Source organism: Pristiophorus japonicus, chromosome 27 (genome assembly GCF_044704955.1).
Source record: "Pristiophorus japonicus isolate sPriJap1 chromosome 27, sPriJap1.hap1, whole genome shotgun sequence".
NCBI lineage: Eukaryota > Metazoa > Chordata > Chondrichthyes > Pristiophoridae > Pristiophorus > Pristiophorus japonicus.
The window spans coordinates 8,600,141-8,615,738 of record NC_092003.1 but is presented as its reverse complement, the minus strand read 5'-3'; the positions used below and the strand labels follow the sequence as shown (position 1 = coordinate 8,615,738).

The 15,598-nt window shown below is 55.2% G+C and overlaps 1 protein-coding gene across 1 annotated transcript; it reads left to right on the top strand.

Moving 5' to 3' along the window:
* Positions 1 to 14,167, top strand: LOC139239298 (zinc finger and BTB domain-containing protein 3-like). The gene is made up of 2 exons (XM_070867971.1): positions 1 to 207; positions 12,315 to 14,167. The coding sequence occupies exon 2, from the start codon at positions 12,377 to 12,379 to the stop codon at positions 13,919 to 13,921; it is 1,545 nt and encodes a 514-aa protein (XP_070724072.1). The 5' UTR covers positions 1 to 207; positions 12,315 to 12,376; the 3' UTR covers positions 13,922 to 14,167.
* The last annotated feature ends 1,431 nt before the right edge of the window (positions 14,168 to 15,598 follow it).

Genomic DNA, 15,598 nt, shown 5'->3' with positions numbered 1-15,598 from the left:
GTTGCCATGGCGAAGACTGCGGGGCCTCGCGAGAGCTGGCAGCTTCCGCCGGGGCGCCAGGGTCCGGGGGTCTGCGGCTGCGCGGCGAGTCGGCGGCTCGGCTGGGCGAGCGGAGGGGGGCAAAAAAAATAAAAGGGGGGAAAAAAACCCCTTCACAAGAACCGGAAAAGAGACGGCCGCCGGTTCCAGCCGCTTCCCGCGGAGAAGGTGAGGCGGACAGTCGCGGTGTCGGGCCGGGCCGGGCCGCCATCGTTCGATCGCTCGGGCTTTTTCCCCCTTTGTGTTCCCCGTCACCCGGCAGCGTTTGTGCAGCCAGCCAATGGCAGCGCGGGAGGTGACTTTGATTGACGGCCGGGCGCCGGCCAATTGGCGGGCAACGCCCCGCCCCGGCCGCGGACGGCGCTCATTGGCCGGCCGCCGGCGCGAGGGGGGGGCAGCGCCGGCACCGGCACCGCGCGGCGCCAATGGCGGGCGGGTCTCGTGCGTGCGGGGCTCGGCCAATGAGGGGGCGGCTCTCAGCCGGCAGCCCCGGCTCCGGCCAATTGGGGCGGTCGTCTCTCCCTCTCTCTCCCAGGGCAGCTGCCCCCAGGCTGGCACTGCCAGTGCAGTACCGAGAGAGCCCCACACTGTCAGTGCAGTACCGAGGGAGCCCCACACTGTCAGTGCAGTACCGAGGGAGCCCCACACTGTCAGTGCAGTACCGAGGGAGCCCCACACTGTCAGTGCAGTACCGAGGGAGCCCCACACTGTCAGTGCAGTACCGAGAGAGCCCCACACTGTCAGTGCAGTACTGAGGGAGCCCCACACTGTCAGTGCAGTACTGTGGAATGTTGCACTGTCGGTGGGGCAGTACTGAGGGAGTGCCGCACTGTCGGAGGGGCAGTACTGAGGGAGTGCCGCACTGTCGGAGGGGCAGTACTGTGGAATGTTGCACTGTCGGAGGGGCAGTACTGAGGGAGTGCCGCACTGTCGGAGGGGCAGTACTGAGGGAGTGCCGCACTGTCGGAGGGGCAGTACTGAGGGAGTGCCGCACTGTCGGAGGGGCAGTACTGTGGAATGTTGCACTGTCGGAGGGGCAGTACTGAGGGAGTGCCGCACTGTCGGAGGGGCAGTACTGAGGGAGTGCCGCACTGTCGGAGGGACAGTACTGAGGGAGTGCCGCACTGTCGGAGGGGCAGTACTGAGGGAGTGCCGCACTGTCGGAGGGGCAGTACTGAGGGAGTGCCGCACTGTTGGAGGGGCAGTACTGAGGGAGTGCCGCACTGTCGGAGGGGCAGTACCGAGGGATGTTGCACTGTCGGAGGGGCAGTACTGCGGGAGCCCCACACTGCCAGTGCAGTACTGAGGGGTGTTGCACTGTTGGAGGGGCAGTACTGCGGGAGCCCCACACTGCCAGTGCAGTACTGAGGGGTGTTGCACTGTTGGAGGGGCAGTACTGAGGGAGCCCCACACTGCCAGTGCAGTACTGAGGGAGCATCGCACTGTCGGAGCTGTGTCCACATGGCATGTTTTTATATCCCCAGTTCGTTTGCCTTTTCAGGTTGAATAAAGTTTGTTTTCGAGGCTGCCTGTGTTTGAGTCCAGCGATGAGTTTTCGCTTCCAGGCAGTCTGGGCTTAATGGCTCTCTATTGTTCTGGTAACTCATCCAGGTAATCACTGATTGGCGAGGTTACCTTGCCTAACAATGGCCTCCATTAGCCCACCTACTGCCTTATGTTGCCCATTGTTATTCCCGACTCCCTGCCCATCATTCTAAGTCAAACATGGAGCCACACCTGGGCCCCTCCCACAAACAGCTTGCAGCTTTCTTTCTGCGATGAGAAAAATATTAAACACAATGTCCAATAAATCTTTGGGGAGGGGGGGGGGGGGCTCGATGCTGCCAGTCCTTACACTGCTTATATGGCTCAGTATCAAATATTGTTTGATAACGGTCCTGTGAAGTGCCGAGGGACGTTTTTTTAAAGGCGCTATGTGAATGGAAGTTGTTGCTTGTCATCTCCAGACTAGGCTGTTCCAATGCTTTCCCCATGCCCAATGCCCCACTCTGTGTCCAAAACCACCGCTCAGTCCCGCATACTGGGACATTGTCCTAAACCTCTCACTTCAATCTTCAAAAACCTCCCCAGTGCTATCTTCTGATTCTGCTTTCAGTCACTTTGCCTAGCTCGAATCCAGTTAGTGCCAAGTGTGTTTTTGCAAAAATCCTGAAGCATTTTGAGGATGCTTACTATGTTATAGGCGCTGTATAAATGGAGATTGTTCCTTTAGCACAAGGGGAGCTCCCTTTGTGGGGTACTAACAGAGGGAACGTCCAGTAGCAGGAATTATCTCCAATTATCCTGACTATTGACTGTCTTAACCCATAGTTAAAATCTCCTATACATTACCAAAAATCTGTGTGTGTGTGTGTGTGTTGCGTGCATGTGCACTGTCCACATTCCTGTTGTCACAACTTTTGGTCACGCTATATGTTAACATTTAACATTGAAACTGCCTCTGTCAACATTTAGAATGGAAATCCTGTTTGTAAACACTTGCTTGTAACGGGGTAGTTGCAGGTTCTGTCCAGTAGGCGGTGCTGTGGAGCATGTTTCAGAAGCCCCCATTTTGTATATTTAAAAAAAAAACTATATTTATTAACTGACCCCGGGAAGCACCAATTATAACGTAATCGTGTTCAGTAAATCCGATAATTTGTACGGTTCACACTGAACTTTCCCAGCTCGGAATGGTCCATGATCTGCAGATCCCGTGTTAAGTGCTTCTTGTCCCCTGTTAGACAGCTCGGTGAAACCCAAGGCAAAATATCTGTTCAGAATCTCTGTCATTTCAGTATCGCGTTCTGCCAGTCTGTCCAGAGGAAGGAATGTTAGCCGAGCACATTCCTGACTTCGTCCAATATTTGCAAGTCAGAGATTTTCAGCAGCGGTTACTGGATGTCAGTAGTATAAACCCTGGCTGATGTACCCTACCACCTGCACCCCCCGAAATCCCTGGCATTATTCACTCCCCAAAGAAAAGAGCAGGGAGGTTGTGCTTGAACTGTATAAAACACTGGTTAGGCCACAGCTGGAGTACTGCGTGCAGTTCTGGTCACCACATTACAGGAAAGATGTGATTGCACTGGAGTGGGTACAAAGGAGATTTACGAGATGTTACCAGGACTGGAGAATTTTAGCTATGAGGAAAGACTGGATAGGCTGGGGTTGTTTTCTTTGAAACAGAGGAGGCTGAGAGGAGATTTAATTGAGGTGTATAAAATTATGAGGGGCCTGGATAGAGTGGATAGGAAGGACTTGTTTCCCTTAGCAGAGGGGCCAACAACCAAGGGGCATCGATTTAAAGTAATCGGGGGGGGAGGTTTAGAGGGGATTTGAGGGGAAATGTCTTCACCCAGAGGGTGGTGGGAGTCTGGGTCGGAACTCACTGCCTGAAAGGGTGGTAGAGGCAGAAACCCTCACCACATTTAAAAAGTACTTGGATGTGCACTTGTAACCGACAGGGCTACGGACCGAGAGCGGGAAAGTGGGATTAGGCCGGGTGGCTCTTTTTCGATCAGGACACACGCGATGGGCCGAAATGACCTCCTTCCGTGCTGTAAATTTCTATAATTCAAGAATTTACAGCACAGAAACAGGCCATTGGGCCCCACCGCTCCGTGCCGGGGTTTATACACCACACCAGCCCCCTCCCACCCCTCTCCATCTCACTCCATCACCATATCCTTCTATTCCTTTCTCCCTCATGTATTTATCCAGCTTCCCCTTAAATGCATCGATACTATTCGCCTCAACCACTCCCTGTGGCGGCGAGTTCCACATTCTCACTGTAAAGTCCTTACTCTACAGCATGAAACCACACGAGGCACATTCTGGGGACAAGGTCACTCTGACCTTAACTCTTTATTCACAAGATGATGACCCTGCGTGGGACCTCCCTTTTTATACCTGTGTGATCAGGTAAGGAGTGTCTCCCACGTGTTCACCCCTTGTGGTCAAGGTGTGCATCTAGGTTGAGTGTATACAGTAATACAGTGGTGTTGCATTGTGGTTACATACATGACATCACCTTCGCCCCCCCCCCCCCCCCCCCGCCAGGTCTTATTGGGATCATAGGTTTAGTCTTTCAGGTGGTCTACGCTCCCTCGTGGAGCGCCGCAGTTGGGGCTCTGGTTGTTGGACACTGACGCGAGTGTCCGTCACCTGTGATGATTCCGGCCTGTCCGGGCTGACCGCAGGGACTGTGCATTCTTCTGATTGCTCTTGTTGCTCGTTCACTGGCGGTGTTGTGAGCTCCATCTCATGGTCTTCTTCAGGTTCCTCCGTGTCATTGCTGAACCTTTTTTTTACTTGGTCCAGATGCTTACGGCATATCTGACCATTGTTGAGTTTTACCACAATGACCCTATTCCCCTCTTTGTCAATTACAGTGCCCTCAAGCCATTTGGGCCCTATGACGTGATTGAGGACGAATACAGGATCATTTATGTCTATGCATCTCCCCCTCGAATTACTGTCATGGTACTCGTTTTGTGACTTGCGCTTGCCCTCAACTATGTTGGTCAGGACTGGGTGAATGAGAGACAACCGAGTTTTGAGTGTCCATTTCATAATTAGCTCTGCGGGCAGGACCCCCGTGAGCAAGTGCAGTCGGGATCTATAGGCCAGCAGGAGACGTGATAGGCAGCTTTGTAGGGAGGGTCCTTAAATCCTGAGCATACCTTGCTTAATGATTTGGACCGCACGTTCCACCTGGCCATTGGAGGCCAGCTTGAACGGCGCAGTCCTGACGTGGTTGATGCCATTGCCCGACATAAACTCTCGGAATTCGTAGCTTGTGAAACACGGACCATTATCACTAACAGGATGTTCAGCAAGCCATGGGTTGCAAAGATCGCATGTAGGCTTATGATGCACTCGATCCATTTCGAGCACGCATCTACCACAATAAGGAACATCTTGCCTATAAACGGGCCTGCGTAGTCAACATGAATGCATGACTATGGCCTGTTGGGCCAGGGCCACGGGCTGAGCGGGGCCTCCCTGGGGGCATTACCCAGCTGGGCACACGTCGTGCACCTGCGAACACAGTGTTCCAGGTCTGAATCAATTCCCGGCCACCACACATGTGACCGGGCAATGGCCTTCATCAGCACAATGCCTGGGTGCTCGGTGTGGAGTTCCCTGATGAATGCTTCCCTGCCCCTCTGGGGCATGACTACCCGGCTGCCCCATAGTAGGCAGTCGGCTTGGATGGAGAGCTCATCCATCCGTCTGTGGAACAGTCTGACCTCCTCAGGGCATGCTCCGTGTGAGGGCGCCCAATCCCCAGTTCTTAATCAGGGATAGAAGGGGATCTCTGTTTGTCCAGATTTTGATCTGGCGGGCTGTGATGGGGGAGCCTGCGCTGTCAAAGGCATCGACAACCATGACCATCTCGGCGCTTTGCTCCGCTGTCCCCTCAGAGGTGGCCAGCGGAAGCCTGCTGAGCGCGTCAGCGCAATTTTCAGTGCCGGGCCGGTGCCGGATGGAGTAGTCATAAGCAGCCAGCGTGAGAGCCCATCGCTGTATGCGAGCTGATGCATTGGCATTGACGGCCTTGCTGTCTGACAACAGGGATGTTAATGGCTTGTGGTCCGTCTCTAATTCAAACTTCCCACCAAAGAGGTACTGATGCATTTTTTTTACACCATAGACACATGCAAGCGCTTCCTTCTTGACCATCCCATAGCCCCGTTCTGCTTGAGAGAGCGACCTGGAGGCATAAGCCACAGGTTGTAGTTGGCCCTCAGCATTGCCCTGCTGCAACACGCACCCAACCCCATAGGACGATGCAGCACATGTCAGAACCAATTTTTTACAGGGCTCGTAAAGGGCCAACAACTTGTTTGAACAAAGTAGGTTTCGTGCCCGATCAAAAGCCCGTTCCTGACAGTCCCCCTAAAACCAATCGCAACCCTTACGCAGGAACAGGTGTAGCAGCTCCAACAACGTGCTCAAGTTCGACAGAAAGTTCCCGAAATAGTTCAACAATCCCAGGAATGAACGCAGCTCCGATGTGTTGCAGGGCCTGGGTGCTCGTCGAAACACCTCTGTTTTGGATTCGGTGGGCTGAATCCCATCTGCAGCAACCCTCCTGCCCAGAAACTCGACCTCAGGAGCTAAGAACACACATTTGGACTTCTTGAGTCGCAAGCCTACCCGGTCCAGTCGGCGTAGCACCTCCTCCAGGTTGTGGAGGTGTTCCTTGGTGTCTCGACCCATGATGAGGATGTCGTCTTGGAATACGATTGTTCCAGGAATGGATTTAAGCAGGCTTTCCATGTTTCGTTGAAAAATCGTGGCCGCTGATCGAATGCCAAACAGACACCTGTTATAAACGAACAGTCTCTTGTGCGTGGTGATGGTGGTCAGTAGTTTAGATTAGCCGGCCAGTTCCTGGGTCATATAGGCTGAAGTGAGGTCCAACTTGGTGAACAGCTTGCCGCCTGCCAGCGTGGCGAAGAGATGCTCCGCTCATGGGAGCGGGTATTGGTCTTGTAGGGACACCCGATTGATGGTAGCCTTGTAGTCGCCACAGATCCTGACAGAGCCATCCACTTTTAGGACGGGAACGATGGGGCTCGCCCAGTCGCTGAATTCAACAGGCGAGATGATGCGCTCTCTCTCAACAGCCGGTCCAATTCGCTCTCGATCTTTTCCCGCATCACATACGCTCTGGCTTTGTGGTTCACTGGCCTGGCGTCCGGGGTGATGTGTATCACTACTTTAGTGCCTTTGAAAGTCCTGACGCCAGGTTGGAATAGTGAATCGAATTGTTGTAGAACTTGTGAGCACGAACTTCGCTCCACAGATGACATTGAGTAAACTTCACTAACCCATTGTGTGTGACAGCCAACATTGCACTGCCTAGCACCGGAATGATTTCTTTAGTGTAAGTCTGTAATTGTGTCTCAACACGTGCTAATTTGGGTCTACTGGCTTTACGTGGCCATAGCTTTTCAAATTGCTGAACGCCCATGAGTGACTGGCTGGCCCCTGTGTCCAGCTCCATGCGTACTGGGATACCATTTAATAAAACCCTCATCATCATTGTTGGCGTTTTGGTGTATGAACTGTGAATATTCGCCACATGGACCCGCTGAACCTCGGCGTCCATCGATTTGCCCCAAAAGTCATCCTGCCTCAAAGATCCCTCTTCTGGTCCATCCGCCTCATATATTAGTCTGGTTGCAGACTTCCTGCACATTCGAGCTAAGTGGCCACTGAGATTACAGTTCCTGCAGACAAACTGTTGGAATCTGCAAGATCTAGCTGAGTGTTTTCCCCCACACCTCCAGCATGAGTTAAAGTTTCCATTGTTGGGAACAAAGGGACTATGGCCAGGCATTCTGCTGACTGTCCCTTTGACTGCTCTTAAGTACCCTATTAGTGGGTGTCAATAGCCCCATCCCTGGCCACATTGTCCACTGTGATGGCGTGAATGTCCGTTCAGCCTGCCATTGTCTCTGTTGAAGTCCTACTCTGGGATCTATAGCTGCCTGTGGAGTGTCGGACTGCCCCTGCCTGCCTGCGGGGCTCTGAGTCGCATTGATGATGTTGACTCCCTGATCCATCACCACGTTAGAGGCAGAATTGCGCACGTATATTATTTTCATCTCTCCCTCGCCCCGCCATGAAAGTTTGAGCTAACAACGTCAAATCCTTGGTCTCAATTAATTTGCGGAAAATTCCCACATGACCGATGCCCTTGATAAAGAAGTCCCTTAGCATCTCCCCCCCCTGCTGGCGTCTGTGAACTTAGAGGCTGGCCAAACGCCGGAGGTCCGCTACGAAATCCGGTATGCTCTGTCCTTCACGACGCCGGTGGGTGTAGAATCTATGGCAGGCCATGTGTATGCTACTCGCCGGTTTGAGGTGCTCCCCGATCAATTTGCTAAGTTCTTCAAAGGTTTTGTCCGCCGGCTTTTCAGGTGCCAGTAAGTCCTTCATGAGCGCGTAAGTCTTTGGTCCGCGGCTGGTCAGGAGATGAGCCGGACGCTTGTCGGCCGCTGCATCCCCCAGCCAGTCTTTTGTAACGAAGCTCTGCTGAAGCCTCTCGACAAAATCGTCCCAGTCTTCCCCGACACAGTACCGTTCCTCTGTGCTACCGGTGGCCGTTCTCGTGGGTCGTGAATTCCCGTTTCTCGTCGCCAATGTAAAGTCCTTACTCTACAGCATGAAACCACACGAGGCACATTCCGGGGACAAGGTCAATCTGTGACCTTAACTCTTTATTCACAGGACTCCAAAGACGATGACCCTGTGCGGGACCTCCCTTTTTATACCTGTGTGATCAGGTAAGGAGTGTCTCCCACACGTTCACCCCTTGTGGTCAAGGTGTGCATCTAGGTTGAGTGTATACAGTAATACAGTGGTACATTGTGGTTACATACATGACACCACTCTCAGGTTAAAATGGGGAATTCAGGAAAAACTTCTCTATCAGGTCATCCCTCAGCCTGCTCTTTTCTAGAGAAAAGAACCCCAGCCTTCCTGATAGACTGCATACCCCAAATCACCAATCCAGCGTAATGTAATTTTAAATACTGTTTTTAATGTGTGTGATGGCCTGGTCAGTGAAACAGGTTCCGCAATGTAACTTGCGGGTCATCATAGGCAGTCCCTTGAAATCGAGCAAGACTTGCTTCCACTCTTAACATGAGTCCTTAGCTGACTGAACAGTCCAATACGAGAACCACAGTCCCTGTCACAGGTGGGACAAATAGTCGTTGAGGGAAGGGGTGGGTGGGACTGGTTTGCCGCACACTCCTTCCGCTGCCTGATCTTGATTTCTGCATGCTCTCGGCGACGAGACTCGAGGTGCTCAGCGCCCTCCCGGATGCACTTCCTCCACTTAGGGTGGACTGGTCTTTTGCCAGGGACTCCCAGGTGTCAGTGGGGATGTTGCACTTTATCAGGGAGGCTTTGAGGGTGTCCCCGTAATGTTTCCTCTGCCCACCTGGGGCTCGTTTACTGTGAAGGAGTTCCGAGTAGAGCGCTTGCTTTGGGAGTCTCGTGTCTGGGGCATGCAGATAATGTGGCCCTGCCCAGCGGAGCTGGTCGAGTGTGGTCAGTGTTTCAATGCTGGGGATGTTGGCCTGGTCGAGGACGCTAACGTTGATGCATCTGTCCTCCCAGGGGATTTGCAGGATCTTGCGGAGACAGCGTTGGTAATATTTCTCCAGCGACTTGAGGTGTCTACTGTACATGGTCCATGTCTCTGAGCCATACAGGAGGGCGGGTATCACTACAGCCCTGTAGACCATGAGCTTGGTGGTAGATTTGAGGATCTGGTCTTCAAACACTCTTTCCCTCAGGCGGCCGAAGGCTGCACTGGCGCACTGGAAGCGGTGTTGAATCTTGTCATCAATGTCTGCTCTTGTTGATAAGAGGCTCCCGAGGTATGGGAAATGGTCCACGTTGTCCAGGGCCGCGCCGTGGATCTTGATGACTGGGAGGGGGGAGCGGGGTGCAGTGCTGTGCGGCGAGGGCAGGCTTGTGTGTATGCCGTGATTAACCCACTGAGCCCTTCAGGGCAGTTGCAGGGTCAATTCTCGGCCCTCTGAGCTAGCTGGTCTGGGCTGAGGGTGGGCTAGGTGGTGAGGTGTTCCCGTTAGTCTGCGTTTATACAGTGGGATAACCCAGAGTGTGCCGGGCACTGGACAGGGAGCAGGAGCAGCAGGCAAAGGGTACCAGGGAGGTAACTATCGCGGAGGCTGTTGAAGGAGGAGGTCGCTGGAAAACTTGCGAGCATCGTGGGGAGAGCAGGATCAGCCACAGTCGTGGTGTGCCTCCCACCCCCCCCCCCCCCCCCCCCACGGTCGAATAGCCAGCAGAAGGCTTGGTTACTAAGTGGTGGGTTGGGCGGTTCATTGGCGAGATGGCGAGACGGGCTTTGACGTAGGGGGCCCGGAGATGGATCCAGGCTCAAGATGGAAGGAGTGTCCAGTTGGGGGGTAATAATGGGGATTATGGGGCTGCTGTGGTGTTTGTGATGTCATCACCAGTCGATTCCCCCGCCCCCGTGGCATTGCTCCCGGTGTGCGTGAATGTAAGAGTGGAGCATCAGTGCCACCTAGTGGCTCGCAGCCGGCAACTGCAGCGTCTAATATTTTCCGGGCGAATCCCCATCCTTAGAGTCCCATCTTTAGTGGACGCAACGTTCAATCCTTGCCTATCTGCGTAGTGCGGGGAGAGGTGGGTGGTGGGGGGGGGGGGGGGAGCAGGGCAGAAGAACGTTCTATAACCACGATACTATTCGGACCACGGGATGATACAGCCATTCGGCCCATCGTGACTGTGCCAGCTCTTTGAAAAAGTTGTCACTTTAGTCCCATTCTCTTTCCCCCCCCTTCAGCCCATTTGCTGCTGAAACCTTCACCTGTGCCTTCCCTACAACAGTGTCGACTGAAAGGTGTTTAGGCACGTCTCGCGATCATGAAAGGTGCTATATATATATATCCAAGCCTTTCTATCGCTAGAGTGGGAAGAGGCTTGTAAGAAATAGGAGCAGGAGCCAGCCATAAGGCCCCTCGAGCCTGCTCCGTTATTCAATAAGATCATGGTTGCTCTGATCTTAATTTCAGCTCCACTTCCCCACCCGCTCCCCATAACCCTTGACTCTCCTGTAGTTCAAATATCTGTCTATCTCCGCCTTGAATATATTCAATGTCCCAGCCTCCACAGCTCTCTGGGGCAGAGAATTCCACAGATTTACAACCCTCTGAGAGAAGAAATTCCTCCTCATCTCCGTCTTAAATGGGCGGCCCTTTATTCTGAGACTATGCCCCCTAGTTCTAGATTCCCCCACGTGGGGGAAACATCCTCTCTGCATCCACCCTGTCCAGCCCCCTCAGGATCTTACACGTTTCAATAAGATCACCTCTCATTCTTCTAAACTCCAATGAGTAGAGGCCCAACCTGCTCAACCTTTCCTCATAAATCAGGGCGCGTGTGGGGCATAAATGCTGGCGTAGAATCATAGAAATTTACAGCACGGAAGGAGGCCATTTCGGCCCATCGTGTCCGCACCGACCGACAAAGAGCTATCTGGCCAAATCCCACTTTCCAGCTCTCAGTCTGTAGCCCTGTAGGCTGTAAAGTGCCTTGAGATGTCCCGGGGTCGTGAAAGGCGCTATATAAATGTAAGTTCTTTCTGTGTTCCAGCCCTCACCCTCACCCGATCAGCTGTGGCTCAGTGGGTAGCACACTCGCCTCGGAGTCGGAAGGTTGTGGGTACAGGTCTCACTCCAGGGACTTGAGCACAGAAATCTAAGCTGACACTGCAGTGCACTACTGAGGGAGCGCCGCACTGTCGGAGGGGCAGTGCTGAGGGAGCGCCGCACTGTCGGAGGGGCAGTGCTGAGGGAGCGCCGCACTGTCGGAGGGGCAGTGCTGAGGGAGCGCCGCACTGTCGGAGGGGCAGTGCTGAGGGAGCGCCGCACTGTCGGAGGGGCAGTGCTGAGGGAGCGCCGCACTGTCGGAGGGGCGGTACTGAGGGAGTGCCGCACTGTCGGAGGGGCAGTGCTGAGGGAGCGCCGCACTGTCGGAGGGGCAGTACTGAGGGAGCGCCGCACTGTCGGAGGGGCAGTACTGAGGGAGCGCCGCACTGTCAGAGGGGCAGTGCACTGCTGAGGGAGCGCCGCACTGTCGGAGGGGCAGTGCACTGCTGAGGGAGCACCGCACTGTCGGAGGGGCAGTGCACTGCTGAGGGAGCGCCGCACTGCGAGAATGACTACACTCCATAAATACTTCATCGGCTGTAAAGGGCAGATGCAGAGAGGATGTTTCCCCTGGTGGGGGAATCTGGAACTCTGGGGCATAGTCTCAGAACAAGGGGCCGCCTATTTAAAACCGAGATGAGGAGGAATATCTTATCTCAGAGGGTCGTGAATCTGTGGAATTGTCTGCCCCAGAGAGCTGTGGAGGCCGGGTCATTGAATATATTCAAGGTGGAGATAGACAGATTCTTGAACTACAGGGGCGGGCGGGGAAGTGGAGCTGAGTCCAGGATCGGATGAGTCCAGGATCGGATCAGCCATGATCGTATTGAATGGCGGAGCAGGCTCGAGGGGCCGAATGGCCGACTTCTATTTCGTAAAGCGCTCTGAGACATCCGGTGGCCGTGAAAGGCGCTGTATAAATCCAAATCTTTCCAGTGCAATCACAGCTTGCAGTAGTGTAGAGGACTGAGGCGAGCACCCTGCTGTATAAACGCAAGTTGCTGCTGTGTTAATCTAAGGCTTGTCTCCTCTCCCCTTTTGCTCCAGAATGACTGAGGCCTGGAGCGCGGCGCCGCACTGAGAGAGGACCTGCAGCCCGTCGAGCGCCGATGGAGTTCCCCGACCACAGCCGGCAGCTGCTGCAGAGCCTACGCGACCAGCGGCACCAGGGCTTCCTGTGCGACTGCACGGTGCTTGTGGGGCCGGTGCAGTTCCAGGCCCACCGGGCCGTGCTGGCCTCCTTCAGCACCTACTTCCACATGTTCTACAAGGAGGACGCGGCGGGCAAGCGGGACGTGGTGGGGCTGGACGACGAGATCGTCACGGCGCCTGCCTTCTCGCTGCTGCTGGAGTTCATGTACGAGGGCCGCCTGCGCTTTGGCGGGGCCCCGACCGAGGACGTGCTGGCGGCTGCCAGCTTCCTGCACATGAACGACATCGTCAAGGTCTGCAAGAGCCGGCTGAAAGCCCGGGCCATGGCCGAGGCCGACAGCACCAGGAAGGAAGACGAGGCGCTGGGGGCAGGCTCCGGTGCCGCCCGGCTTGCCGGGGCCTACAAGGGCGTGCTGCCGTCCAAGCTCCGCCCCCACGACCCGCCCTACGCCTCGGGCTGGGGGCCCGCCCGGGCCGGCGAGGACGAGGCCCTGCCCCCTCCCCCCCGCCCGCCTCCGCCCCCGGCCCCCCGCCCCGAGGGGGCCCCCCGCCCCGACCCGGGGCATCAGTGGCCCCCCGACCCAGCCGACACCACCCAGCCCGGCATGGAGACCGAGGCCTACGCCGCCAAGGTGGAGAACGTGCTGGCCAGCCCCTGCTCCTCCACCGAGTCGGCCCCCCACGGGCTGGCCCGCTCGCTGGACGCCGGCCCCCCCTGGCGGGGGGACTCGGACGCCTCGCCCCTGGCCCTGCCCCTCCCCCGGCTGCCCGAGGCGTGCGAGGCGTCGGCGGCGGCGGAGGAGGAGGATGACGACAGGAGGCAGGAGGAGGACGACGGCGACCTGATCACGGTCAAGGTGGAGGACGACCTCTTCTCGGACGACGGCGAGGACCTGCCCGACGAGGCGGGCGCCTGCCCCCAGCTGGCCGACGTCTTCCAGCCCCCCGCCGGCTGCCTGGCCCTGGACCCCCGCCATCCCCAGCACCACCGCCAGGCCGCCGGCCACATCGTCATCTCGGACGAGGACGAAATGCCGTCGGAGGACGAAGCCTACCCGGGGGCCGGCCTGTACTGCGGCGGTCTGGCCGAGGGCAAGCCCTACCCCGACCTGGGCGGCGGTGCCCTCGCCCTCTCGGCCAAGCTCTACTTCCAGGACCTGCCGCCTCCGCCCGGCTCCGAGGACGACCTGCCCACGTGCCCGGCCTGCGGCAAGACTTTCTCCTGCACCTACAGCCTGAAGCGCCACGCCCTGGTGCACACCCGCGAGCGGCCCCACAGCTGCCGCTTCTGCCTGCGCCGCTACTCGCAGTCGGGCGACCTGTACCGCCACATGCGCAAGTACCACAATGCCCACGTCTCCTCCTCCTCCTCCTCCTCCTCCTCCTGCACCGCCCCCTCGGCCGGAGCCGGCACCGGGGCCCCCAGCAGCACCGGCCGACAGGACACCGCCAACGGGGACTGGAAGTGGCTAGACAAGCCCCCCTCGGAACAATGGAAATGAACCCCCACCCCCCCCCCCCCCCACAGCCGTGTGTTTTAAACTGACAGTGCACAATTTTCTGTTCTGCAGAGATCTACATTTGGAGAAAAAGAAAACCCAACCCAGAAAACGGAGGAGGGAAAAAAAAATCTTTTAATATATATATACGTACCAGCCATCTTGTAAAATAAGCCCATTTTAAATTAAATTCATCCGGAGAGCAGTCCAGTAAATGCTGTACCAATGGAGTAAAGAACTTGTGTTTTTTAATGAATTGTTTTTTTTTCTCTGTCTTTGGTACATTTAACACCTCTGCCTGTAATATATGAACTATACTGCATCTGCTCCCACGCTCGCCTCCTGCCAACTTTTCCCCATGTAAACATCCCGCGACCGCATTCACAATGGGAATTTTCTATGTAAACGTCACGCTGACGTCAGCCTCTTGACCGTGAAGTCTGCAGTGCCCCTCGCTGGCAGGAAGGTGCGATTACAGCGTGACGGGTTGACGGGGGCAGTTTCGCTCTAAGTGCAGTCAATTTTGAGCGGAAATTTAAACGGGCAGAATGTGTGGCTTTAAAATGGGGACTAAATTATGTCTCTGTCCGGGTTCAGTTCTCTAACCCCACTGCCACTTGGTTTTGACTTCCTGATTGCAACAAGGTGGGTGATCAACTAGTATTAATTTTGTTTAAATTGGCGGCTGGAGTTTTTTGAGCTAGTCATCACTCCCAGTGCTGGAGTCACTGTCGAGTAATTTCATTGGCCAAAAGTATTCACTCGAATCTGGTCCCATTTACTAGCCGTCTGATTGGCCAAGGCTGTGAGACTGTTCCCAGCAATTTCATTGGGCAGCAAGAACCCACATGACCCATTTAGTGTGTTTGAGTGACAGGAGTCTGGACCAATGGCGGTACGGCAGATTTATCTGGGGCGGCAACGACTCCGTTGCATTAACTAAGGATCTGCAGGATCCCCCATCAATATGTCAGACTGATCCTGCAACACTGGAAATTCTCGTTCCTGTGTATCGAGTGGATGAATACTTAACGGGAAAACATTTGCACGTCTACGGGGGGTTTAATTGAACAGCTCCACCAAGGAGCTGGCACAGGCACGATGGGCCAAAAGGCCTCCTTCGTGATTATCGTTCTATGTTCCTTGATAGTCCCTTCTTCAAATAAGACCATAAGAAATAGGAGCAGGAGTCGGCCATACGGCCCCTCGAGCCTGCTCCGCCATCCAATACCATCATGGCTGATCTGATCCTGGCTTCAACTCCATTTCCCGCCCGCTCCCCATAACCCTTCACTCCCTTATCGTTCAGAAATCGTAGAATCTCACAGTACAGAAGGAGGCCGTTTGGCCCATTGTGCCTTTTGAAAGAGTGATCCGATTAATCCCACACCCCCCCCCCCCTCCTTGCTCTTTCCCCGTATCCCTGAAAATGTTTCCTTTCCAATTCCCTCTCGAAAGTTACAATTGAATCTGCTCCAACCGTCCTTTCCGGCAGCGTGTCCCAGATCCCAACTCGCTGTGTAAAAAAAATTCTCCACATCAATCCCCCCCCCTCTCATTACCAACCCTCTTGCCACTGCAAACAGTTTCTCCGAGTTCACTCTTATCAAAACCCCCCATGATTTTGAACCCCTCTGTTAAATCCCCCACACCCCCCTTCTCTGGTGCAAGGAGAACAAT

Excerpts from the sequence above, each read along its gene's own strand:
- LOC139239298 (XM_070867971.1), top strand. The coding sequence starts at position 12,377 with ATGGAGTTCCCCGACCACAGCCGGCAGCTGCTGCAGAGCCTACGCGAC.